We start from the raw sequence: 12,269 nt of genomic DNA on the forward strand, positions 1-12,269 counted from the left end.
GGGGAATCATGAATCTGTGGAACTCTTCCTCATGGAGCAATGTGGTAGAGCCATCATTATTTTTAATGCAGTGGTATATAGATTCTTTACCAACAAGTGAATGAAAGAATATAGGGGATAGACAAGTAAGTAGAGATGAGGCCTCAGTAAGATCAGCCATGAGTTTGTCAAACGGCAGAGCAAGTTCAAAAGGACGAATGGCATATTCCTGCTCCTAATTCATATGTTTGCATGTAACCACAACATTTAGTAAGGTTTTGCTATTTAAATTTCAATTCCTTCTCTTTGGAGTGCTCTGTTTCCATTTTGTTGCCTTTTTCAATGTCTCCTATTATTTGCATTTTCTTCATTCTTTTCACGTTTCTCCATTATTTCACCGATCATTTATATCATCCAACAGTTTTCTACTAAGCAATTTGCAAGTCATTTAATCTATCTCTGTGACTGGCAGATTTTTTTCTTTGCAACTCCTTCACATTTTCAATTTGTCTCTGTTTTTCTAATCTTCTGGATTTCAGTTCAGGTGAAGTCCTGTGTGTGCTCTGACCTATTCATTGTTCTGATCTTTGCTGTACTCAGCACATACCTGCTGACTGAGGAACACCCTCCTCTGATCTTCATGCTAGAAATCCTTGTGAAAAAAGAGACTGACTCCCAGCTCAATACACTTCCTCATTGCTCTAAATTGTGTCATCTTCTGGAGTGTGTGGGAAGTGAGCAGGTAGTATGTAAATGAGATGTAGGACTTAAAACAACCAGAATCTTTATTTTCAAAACAGATATACTTTAACCTAGAATTACTCAAAGTGTTTTCCCCTGTTAAAAATAGAATTAAGTTTTAACCTACATTCTTGTCAGTCATTTTGGAGTGTTTGGTTCCTTCAGCTATGCAGACATCTGCAGCCATAGTATTTTAAACCCACAATCCGTCAACAATAGTGGTCCATGTTGACATGTGAATAATGACCAACACTGGTGAAGATTACTCATAATGAGAAGTCAATGGCCAGGAATGCAGAAAAGGGAAATAACAGGTTCAGAAATAAATCATACACAAAAATCAATTCTGTTGTACTTGTGAATCTCAATTACTATACCCATCAGAAAGAAGATCATCCTGATGTGAGAAAAATATAATTGTATATTTGCATAAATTGATCAATACTATGGGCTAACCTGTTATTTGTTTCTCTCAGTTGTCCCATACCTACCTAAATATTATGGATGTTTTTGCTCGTTAACTTGATATCAACTTTCATCAGGTTTGAGTTGAGCATTACTACCATTAGTATCTAAGTAGCTTTAATTGAATTCATTTGGATTTCACATTCAGTTCTTCCTTCTTTAGCTACTTTTAAATTGAACCAAAGGACATATGAGTTCCAGTAGCTCCCAATGGACTCACATGACTAACAGCAAGACAAGGGTAAATCTGTTGAATTCACTTTGATTACCTGTTGGAAAAACTGAGTAAAAGTAAGTGAGCTTTCAACTCACTGGTCTCCAGTTATTTAGGGGATGCTGCGGGTTGCAAGACATCTGCCACTGACAACTCTCTAACAGCTGTCAACTGTCAAAACTTGAGAAAATGCAGTAAATGGTTTGGCAATAGAAAGACAATTGCTAGGAATTTTTTGAAAATACTAAATAGTTCATAACAGGCATACATTCCTCACAGGCACAAGTACCCATAAAGGAAAGGGAATCCACTCAGGCTAACTGTATAAGTTAAAGATTGCATTTGATCAAAGGATGTGGTTTATAAGGATGCCAGAAAAAAGTGAGAATTGGAAACAATTTAGAACTCAGCAAATGAAGACCGTGAAACTAATAAAGGAGGTAAAAAGAAATAAAATGAATGAAAGCAAATGAGTAACATAAAAAGTCTACTACAAAAGAGTCTTTACGTATGTGAAAAGGATAAGAGGGCCCTTTACAGGAAACAGAATATTTATAGTGGGGAACAGGGAAATTGCGGAGAAAAATTACCTTGCCTGTGCCTTTCACAGAAGAAACAAAAAGTCTCCCAGAAATGAGAAAAAAAATTGAAGATCCTGAGTTTGTCAAACTTTGAAGAATGAGAGGTCCTTTCACTGAAAAGTGTACAAACTCTGTTCAGGGCATCAGAGGACAGGTGTAGATAAGATGTTCTCCCTGGTGAGTGGCTATAGAGCCGGGATATAAACTTAGGAAAAACAGAAATCAGGTCTCGCAGCATCTGTGGAGAGAAATCAGAGTTAATGTTTCAGATTGAGTGATCCTTCCTCAGACATGCAATTAAAAGGATCACTCAACCTGAAACATTAACTCTGATTTCTTTCCATAGATACTGTCAGCCCTGCTGTATGTTTCCAGCAATTTGTGTTTTTTGATTCTGATTTACAGCATGTGCAGTTCTTTCTATTTTTATTTAATTTCAGCATAAGGGCTATGCCATTTGATACTGAACTCAAGAACTACATATTCACTCATTGGGAGGATGGAGGGGTGGTGGGTGGGGGAGTCTTTGAAATTCTCTGCCCCAAAGGGCTGTGAAAGCTCAATCATTGAGCATATTCTAGACAAAAATCAATAGATTTTTGGATACCAATGACACCAAGAGTTATGGAAAGAGTGCAGTAAAGTGGCATCAAAATAGATGATCAACCAAGGTCTAATTGAAAGTTGGAGGAGGTGTGATGAGCTGATGACCTACTCCTGTTCCTATGTTCCCTTGATCCTTCATTCAATGCATAAAAAGTTTTGTCTTTTCCCTTGGTCACAGGAGGCCTTGCCACAAGTCAGAAAAGAACAGCCAAGAGCTCTCATGTATCTCTTCTGTATCATTCTAGAGTATAAATTTATGATCATCATAAAAAAAACAAAAGTTTAAGATTAAAAACAGAAAATGCTGCAGAAACTCAGTCAGTCTGTCAATTTCTGTAGCGTTAACATTTTGAGTCCAAAGACTCTCCTTTGGAACAAAAATAATTGATCAAATTTAGATACAAAATGATGTTGAACTTTAGGAAAATGTCTATGCTTCATTTGTTGTCTGGAATTTAATTGAATTTTTTCTTTAATGACTTAACTGAACAAAGGTAAAAGCCACTTATTTGAAATGGCTATGTAACTGCTGGTAGAATGTTTGCTTTATATGCATGTGCTTTTCCATCAGATATTAACATTTTTATGGCTTCTACATCGACTTAGCAGATCTAATTGAAGCAGCTTAACATAATGAGGTATAGCAACCCATTGAAAATCAAACAAAACAGCAACTAAATCACAGTTTTAGTACTTGTGTTGTAATCAAATTGATAGCCTTCACAAGAAATAGAAGGTCTATTTCACAAGAAATAGAAAGGAGAAATAGAAAGATTTTGAAATTATAACCCATAATTTTTTTTTCCAGGCGCTACTAACACTGCATTCTGTTTCAAGAACAATATCTATGTGTTGCTGTCCTGATTTTGTATTTGGCATAAAGGATCCAGTTCTTTAAACACATTGTAATCAGTTTGTTTATGAAGACTCAGAGAGCTAACTCAAAGGCTCAGTTCCCTGGATTAGTATTGCTAAAATCTCGAATCTTATTCCAACATTGGAATCTGTGTTGCTATTAATTGTTAGATCCTGGTTTACTTTAAATTGCAGCAGAAAGAGGGAAACTATAGATGCGCAGCAGGCTGCACTCTTGGAACTCAATGAGCCAAAGGGCCTCCTCTGTGCTGTGTGACTTTATGCACCACAAAGCATCTTCTTGACCTGTCTGTTATTAAGCCTCAACATAATGTATAAGATATAGAGAATGCCAGTGGTCTATTTATTTCATATGTGCAATATCAAGCACTTAGCTTAAATTCCATAACATTTACATGACTTATTTAACATCTGATTTCTACGTATGAATGAAATATTCAAGGAATCTTGTGGAATAAGATACGCATTCCATTTGAAAGGAAAGTCTTCCCAAGTACTTATTAACTCAAGTTTCTCAGGTTCCCATTAATAGGCTAATTTTGTATTCCGCTTACTATGAAGAATCTGGACGATATTTTAAGCTTGTTATAGGCAACATTTACATGAATTAAAACACTGTAATTATCAACCAAAGATAGACAAGGAAACTGTCAGAAATTGATTCCATGAAATAGCTCTGCAGCAATTTAAAAACATTTCATTGCCCTGGTACATTTTACCTTGGAGAAGTCTTTGATATGAGTTCTGAAACTCTCTGCATGTAATCAGTGGCAAGTACTACAATTTCTTCATCCTGTGAAAGGTTATCATGGAATATTCTGTCCAGTAAATGTTTCCATTGAACCTGTTAAATGTAAAAAAACTGATGCTTTCATCCACAATTACAGGTGAGAGGATGAACTCTGCAATAACCCTTTCAATTTACTTAAGCTACTCACAGCTGGTGCAATGCGCTGCAACTCTCTCAAAGTGATTTTGTTGTACATAGTATTGATGTCTCTTCGCAGAGTATCCGATTCCGAAATTGTTATCTTTAGTTTTTTTTAGGGAACATAAATCAGATGAGATATTTCTTGAAAGTGCATTGTTACAACAAATAGTTTCCTTAAAATGACTGATTATTCGCATTTCAAAACTTATTAGTTGATTATACTGACAAAGCAGCAACCACAGTAGCAGTCCAGTTAACTAATTTCTCAAAAACATTAGACTCTTTGCAATCCAAGTTTAATCCGTCATTATGTGGACTCTTCAATTTGGTCCTGTGTAGAAAACAGTGTTAAACCAACAACACATGCTATGAGGCAGAATTCCCAACACATGCCATCCATATTTGTACACTGCATTACTGGATCAAACGCATTTTCAGGGGGTGTATGTTTTTGCTAAAATTCTTCCAATTGTTTATTGCAATAAAATTCTGTTGCTACATGTTAGTTGTCTTCAAGCAAGTTATGATTGTTTTTTTTCTTTCTCACACTGAAAACAAGATCGCCAATGAGCTTATTCAGAATTTATGAAATAGACCTGAAATTGGAATCATACAAGGGAGATCTCATAGCCCATGATGTCTATGCTGGCTCTTTAAAAGAGCTAGTCACACTCCTCTGTCAAATTTTACTTTTCAAACGCTTATCCAATTCTCTTCAAATGTTTCTGTTGAATCTGCTTCCACCACCCTTTCAGGTAGTACATATCAGACTGTGAATAAGATTATAAAATTGTTGTACTCCACTCTTAATACTGGATATTATTGTTGGATATTGGCTCATTGTTCCATGAAGTGGCCCTCTGGCTGCTTTTCCTACTGTACATTTCTCTTTCATTGATCCCAACATAGCTTAATTATATTTAACTGATCTTTAAAAAAAATTGTTAGGCTATTCTGTGTTGATGGCAATTTCCTTTTGATCCAATGTAATAATCTATTACATTGGATCAATCTAACAACAAATATCTACATTAAGTGCAGACATACAGTTCCAGAGTGACTCAATCCCACCCACACCCACCCAGAGAAAGTATTTCCTCTCTGTCACAAAAAGGTGACACCTAAGTTTAAAACAGTCCCCAGGTCTGCACTTATGCATGAGAGTAAACAGCTATTTCATATCTATTTTACCAAGACCATTCAGGATCTTATAAACCTAATTAAATCACCCCTCACTCAAGTGAAATTACACCCAGCCTGTCAAATCTTTCCCTATAAAACAACCAGCTCATTCCAGGCATTAACCTGGTCAAGCTCCTTTGAACTGCTCCCACTGCATTTACATCCTTCCTTCAAGAGACCAAACTAATAAGATTTGGAGATGCCGGTGTTGGACTGGGGTGTACAAAGTGAAAAATCACACAACACCAGGTTATAGTCCAACAGGTTTAATTGGAAGCACACTAGCTTTCGGAGCGACGTTCCTTCATCAGGTTATAGTGGAGGGCTCAATCAATAGTTTCACTTTTATTCACATTACTTCTTCAAGTGATTCAAATAAATGGATTAAACAGAATTTCACTTTTACAAAACCATGTTGACAATTTATTTTGAATTTTTCCAAGTGCCCGGTTAAACCTCCTTAAAGATGAATTTGAACGAATTCCCCAAACAGATATCAAGTTTTCTATTTCTTGCCTGCCTCCCTATCATGTTGTCGTGAGTCTGAAGTAAAAATTGATCAATGCAAGAGTTCCATAATCCTAATGCCCAACAATATTTAGTAATATCTATTACATCCTAGAATTGATTATGTACATTATTTATAGCATTTTTATAGCATTCCATTTGCCTTTTCTTATGAGCAGCAATTATAACTGTAATTAGGAGTGAAACAGGAATAATCAATTTAAAATACATACTTGCTGAAGCCTTACAGTAATTCATAGAATATCTGTTGTTTTACTTACATTTGCCAATTGCATCTCTAACTGTAATATCTCTTCAGTCTTCTTTTTGGCATTATCTCCCCCAAGCAGACTTACTAATTTTTCCATTAGATCTTTGTATGCTATCAGAATCTGGTCAATAAAAAATGTGCCATTAATGGATAAAATACCAATAAAATATTGTAGTTTTTTCTTAAACAGAGCATTTTTCTTTTTCTTAAGGGATCCATGATTCCTTCAAGTCAGAATGAGGTGTGGAGTTATTCATAGAGTTTTTTTTTTAAGGTTTAGAGAATTCTCTTTCTCTGTGGAGTTCTGTGACCTGTTCTCAATCTGATTGCGTAACTTACAAAAATTGTAAGTACTGGTTTATTATCACAAATTGAGGCAGACTTACTAATTTTTCCATTAGATCTTTGTATGCTATCAGAATCTGGTCAATAAAAAATGTGCCATTAATGGATAAAATACCAATAAAATATTGTAGTTTTTTCTTAAACAGAGCATTTTTCTTTTTCTTAAGGGATCCATGATTCCTTCAAGTCAGAATGAGGTGTGGAGTTATTCATAGAGTTTTTTTTTTAAGGTTTAGAGAATTCTCTTTCTCTGTGGAGTTCTGTGACCTGTTCTCAATCTGATTGCGTAACTTACAAAAATTGTAAGTACTGGTTTATTACCACAAATAGAAATATCTTATGAGGTCTTACAGAAATTTTACAAAGAGAATCAACTGTGCCCAGAATTTTAACTTCAACACTTCTTGGCACCTGTAAATTCCTGCAATAGCTGGAAGAGGTCCTTAAGTGGCCATTAATTGAGGCAGATAAGCAGCAGGTACAGCGCTGCTGTCATACAGCTCACTTTTACTGCCTGCCAACACATCCCCACCCCCACACGCAACTCCCTACCATACCCTTACCTGTCTGCGCTGGTGTTGTGGGTGTGTAAAATTCCAACCTATGACACCATAGTTGCTGGACACTTCAACACTCTTGCATACAATGTAGAAATTTTAAAAGTTCTAAACAAGCATTGAAAATTTACATAATGTTGCAACATGTTTCCACAGAAATAAGGTCTTATTTTAAAGTATGGATATATGAAATGCTATTAGGTGAAATAGGTAGCCAGAAACATTATCCATATTCTTAAAAATTGAGACATTCATATTTTGTGTAGTGTAATTGTTCAAACTCTGATGTTGAAGATTGAAACTGGGGTTTTATTTTACAGGTAGACTTCTTTTGATGATGATTGTAAATGTTCTACATAAAATAAGTCAGGACATTCAAAAGGTGATTTGCATTTTCTCATGAGCCTTAGAGCATGATACTCAAAGGTGAGATCTGCAATTACAATGCATTGCACTCCCCATTTTAAATGGTGCCAACACTTGTAAGGACAGCTTGTTAGGAGGCAAAGACTAATGTTTGCAAATCAGTGAATGGGGGCTTGTGCTTTTAATTTTAACTAGAGATGCAATAGCATCTGACAAAATACAGCACAAATTGGGTCTCCATTACTATCTGAACAAAGAAAGACACTTATATTTGTCTATAAGTGCAATTAGAATTGAAAATTTGCTATCAGTTGCACTTTCTATCAGAGATGTTGCTCAAATCCAGTTCTGAGTGAGGCAACAGCTCAAATGTTTCCATCAGTTAAGATCAATTGTCAGTTTGACTCAAGGAAACTGGAAACAGGAGAGAAATGCATAAATATACAAAGAATTTACAGCTCAAACAAAGCAATGTACATGATTTTCCCTCCATTACGGATTAAGAATAATGCTAAGCATGATGTCTTAATTGGGCGAAGGGCCAAGAATCTGATTTTTACCATTCAGATAAACTGTGATAATTAAGTCCTGCCTGCTTAGATTGGTTGATGAGGTCAGATTTAGCAATCAGGTAACACAGAGAATATCAGGCAGCTTGCAACAATAAGAAACTGTGATAAGGACAAGTTACAAATCAGTAACTGTGGTGGTGGGGTATTGTTGTAGACTCAGTCTGGTAGGTGATCTGCAATTAGTTGGTGGAAGTGTGGAGTTGGGGATTCTGGGTTTTTCAGGGGTCAATCCCTGACATTGTAACGGTGACAGGGTGATCAAACCTAGGGATTGCCTCATTTATAGAGTTATCGAGTCAGATAACACAGAATCAGATCCTTCAGTCCAACCAGTCCATGCTGACTATAATTCCAAACCAAACTAGTCCCACCTGCCTGCAGATGGTCCACATCACTCCAAACAGTTTTTATTCATATACTTACCTAAATGTCTTTTAAATGTTGTAACTGTACCTGCCTCCATTATTTCCTTTTGAAGTTCATTCCACACACAAACCCTTCTCTGTGTATTCTTCTCTCAATATGCCCCCTTGTCTTGAAATCTCCCACCCTTGGGAAAAGATGCCTGCCATTCACCTTATCAATCTTTAATTTAGTTGCCGAGGAAATAGTCACAGTTATGGGGAGAAAATGGTAGAATGGGGCATGGTGGATTATTGGAAGTGACTGTGTGGTCCTGATAGGAGGTTTAAGGCAAATTATGGTCATTTTAGCCTTGATACTTGGAGGGTGCAGGGCCTATGGGGAAAAAAACAAAGTAGAGACATGAAGAATAGAGGATAACTTGTGCGTCAAAGGTTGGGCATTCACCATGTTGGCTTGAAACTCAACTGGATGAAATGTCATTGTGGAAAATAGTGCCTCCAAATTGGGAAGAGTAAGTAACTGTCTTTTCTCAATGGGGTCAAGTGCAGCACTGCAAAAAGAACAAAGAACAAAGAAAATTTACAGCCCAGGAACAGGCCCTTCGGCCCTCCAAGCCTGAGCCGATCCAAATCTACTGTCTATACCTGGCCCCCAACTCCTAAGCATCTGTATCCCTCTGCTCCCCACCTACTCATGCATCTGTCCAGACGCATCTTAAATGAATCTACCGTGCCTGCCTCTATTTTCTTTGCTGGCAACGAGTTCCAGGCACCTACCATCCTCTGTGTAAAGTACTTATCGCGTGTATCCCCTTAAACTTTTCACCTCTCACCTTGAAAGCGTGACCTCTCATTATTGAATCCTTTACCCTGGGAAAAAGCTTATCTCTATCCACCCTGTCTATACCCTTCATGATTACCCTCAATCAGGACTCCCTCAATCTCCTTTTTTCTAATGAAAACAAACCTAACCTACTTAAATGCTCTTCATAGCTAAAACCTTCCATACCAGGCAACATCCTCTCCAAAGTGTCCACGTCCTTTTGGTAATATAGCGACCAGAATTGTACACAGTATTCTAAATGCAGCCGAACTAACGTCATGTACAATTTTAACATGTTCTGCCAGCTTTTTTATTCAATACCCCGTCCAATGAAGGCAAGCATACCATATGCCTACTTGCCCACTCTATCCACCTGTGCAGCAACCTTCAGGGTACAATGGACCTAAACTCCCAGGTCACTCTGCTCATCAACTTTTCCCAATGCTCTTCCATTTACTGTATAAAGGTGAACCCCTCTATGGTGCAATTGCCTTCATTATGACTATACTTATTAAACAATGCTATTCATTTTGCCTCAATTCACAGTTAACCTAAATGCTAATTTTTGTGGGAATCCAGTTCAGAAATGCACTCATGAAGTAATCATTAGGTGTATATTACGCCCACTGATTTCCAACTTGCGATCTCTCAGCTCAAAAGATGAAATGGAACAAGGCACTTTTGATCACAGTTGCATCTTAATAATTGGAGAAGGTGTACAGTCCCATGGACTGCAAGCCAATGCACTGTAGCTGCCATGTTCTCAAAAACAACAGGAAACTTACTTGAACATGAGTACTGAGGTAGATGCAAGTTGTTTGGGAGAGGTTGGAAGGGAGTCACTTGATAACTCCTCAGACCAGAGGACATATGAGCAAAAGAAGGTCATTTGGTGAATCTAGACTTTGCTGCCATTCAGTGAAATTATGACTGATCTGATGAGCCTCAACTCCATTTTTCTGTCTTTACGCCATAACCCTTGATTACCTTACTGAGTGAAAATTTGTCCATCTCAGCCTTGAATATACTTAATGATCCAACATACACCGCCCTCTGGGGTAAAGAATTCCACAGATTTACTGACCTCTGACAGAAGAAATGTTTCCTCATCTCTGATTTAGATGGGCAACCCCATACTCTGACATTATGCCCTCTTGTCCTGGACTCTCTACAAAGTGAAACAACCACTGTGTCCATCCTGTCAAGACCCGTAAGATTCTCATATGTTTCAATAAGGCTGTCTGTCAATCTTTTCAATTCCAATGAGTACAAGCCAGACCTACTCAATGTCTAAATAAAATCACTTCAGCCTTTTTCAAGAAACATTTATCTAAACCACCTTTAGTGCCAAACGAAAGTGATACTTGGCTAACCCCATGGCTTGGAAAGTGTACCAAGAAGCCTGAGGCCTTTTCAAGCACCAGGTGCCACTTCAAGCACCTTTCCCTCAAATCGCAAAATCATACCAACCATCAGCGGTGACATGCTAAAGGCAGACAAGTACAAAGATTTTACAGGCTATTTCTTAAGTTGTCATTGTAATAAATTCATGTCAATAAAGTGGATTGGGCCATGATTGTCTGAAGCTATCAATTTTAACTGGGAATATAGAAAGGAAACCCTATTGAGCAATCATTTAATTTGTAGCAAATTCATTAGAACATAACAAACAGGAAAAGGAGGAGGAAAAGGTTATTTGACCCAAACAATTCTCTCCATGATCTGGCCTGATGTTTAAGTCAGATCAAATCTTCTATGTCCCCCAAACAAAAAAATCATTTACCTATCTCTTAGCCAAATCCCAGTTCACAATTAAATCAGGAGTGAATGTGATTACCTCCTGAACAATTCACCAGAGAATTTACCACAAGTGGTGGCAGACTACTGCATAATTCAATATTTACATTTAAACTAATAGCTCCCTCGGCTGGTGCTCATGTTCTTTAATTCTTATGTTGTACTTTTACATAAAGTAATGCTTTACATCAACTTGTCTGTTTATTAGATTATTTAAGAAAATTGAGTCAAAGCCACCTTAATTTTTATAACTGAGTAAATTTAAAATGCTAATATTTTCTTCATTAGAAGAATATGAATCTGGAATCATTTTACTGTATTTCTCTGAAACATCTCCACTTCCTCAAAATCATCTTTGTGTATGGTAATCATACATTGATGCAGTACTCATGAAGCTTTATAAAATGTCAGAATCACTTCCTTAGATTTATATTCTATGAACGTGCTTAGATATCAGGTCGTGTTATTTTTCTTTGCAGCTGGTGTCATACATTTTGCATCGATATCTGTCAACCCACATTTTTTTAATATGAAATGTCATTTATATTCTGAACAGCTTAAGACTTAAGATTGAACTCTGACTCTGCTGATCACAACTGTCCAATTAGAAATACTACCATTGATCTATTTTAGCTTTTCAATTATGAAGTCAATTTATTATCCAATTTATAACATCTTCCTTTATCATAAGACCTTTCATTTCAGACATTAGTCTCTTTTGAGGCACTGTATCAATTGTCTTCCAAAATTTTAGATTTATTAATTCCCATCCACAAACTCTATTACTTCTTATCTTAGTGCTTTAGGTGGTTAGAATGAACTCTTTTAGGGAGATTGCTCCATGTATTCTCAATATAGGTTAATTTTGAATTTGATTCTTAAATAATCTATGTATACCTGTGTGCTATTCACAAAATTTTGCTCTTAAAGGACAATAAGCTCTCTTGCTGTCATTTTGATGGTTTCATAAGTTTCAAACTGCTGACAAACTGTTGCAATGAGTTCAAGACATTGAAAGGAAAACTTAGGCAAAGTGTCAAAGATGAAATGAACAGACACTCAAACCATGTAAATGAAACTCAAACTGGTAG

General features: G+C 36.7%; 1 protein-coding gene across 1 annotated transcript in view; it reads right to left on the minus strand.

Annotated features, from left to right (window-relative positions):
• The window catches only part of LOC122556381 (endothelin-converting enzyme-like 1), an 89,116-nt gene that overhangs the window by 55,787 nt on the left and 21,060 nt on the right, over nucleotides 1–12,269 (minus strand). The window contains exons 4-6 of the mRNA XM_043703015.1: nucleotides 6,364–6,474; nucleotides 4,401–4,493; nucleotides 4,182–4,306 (exon numbers count right to left, since the gene is read on the minus strand). Of these exons, the coding sequence (XP_043558950.1) occupies nucleotides 4,182–4,306; nucleotides 4,401–4,493; nucleotides 6,364–6,474 (329 nt within the window). The remainder of the gene's footprint in view (nucleotides 1–4,181; nucleotides 4,307–4,400; nucleotides 4,494–6,363; nucleotides 6,475–12,269) is intronic.

Source organism: Chiloscyllium plagiosum, chromosome 13 (genome assembly GCF_004010195.1).
Source record: "Chiloscyllium plagiosum isolate BGI_BamShark_2017 chromosome 13, ASM401019v2, whole genome shotgun sequence".
NCBI classification, from domain to species: Eukaryota; Metazoa; Chordata; class Chondrichthyes; order Orectolobiformes; family Hemiscylliidae; genus Chiloscyllium; species Chiloscyllium plagiosum.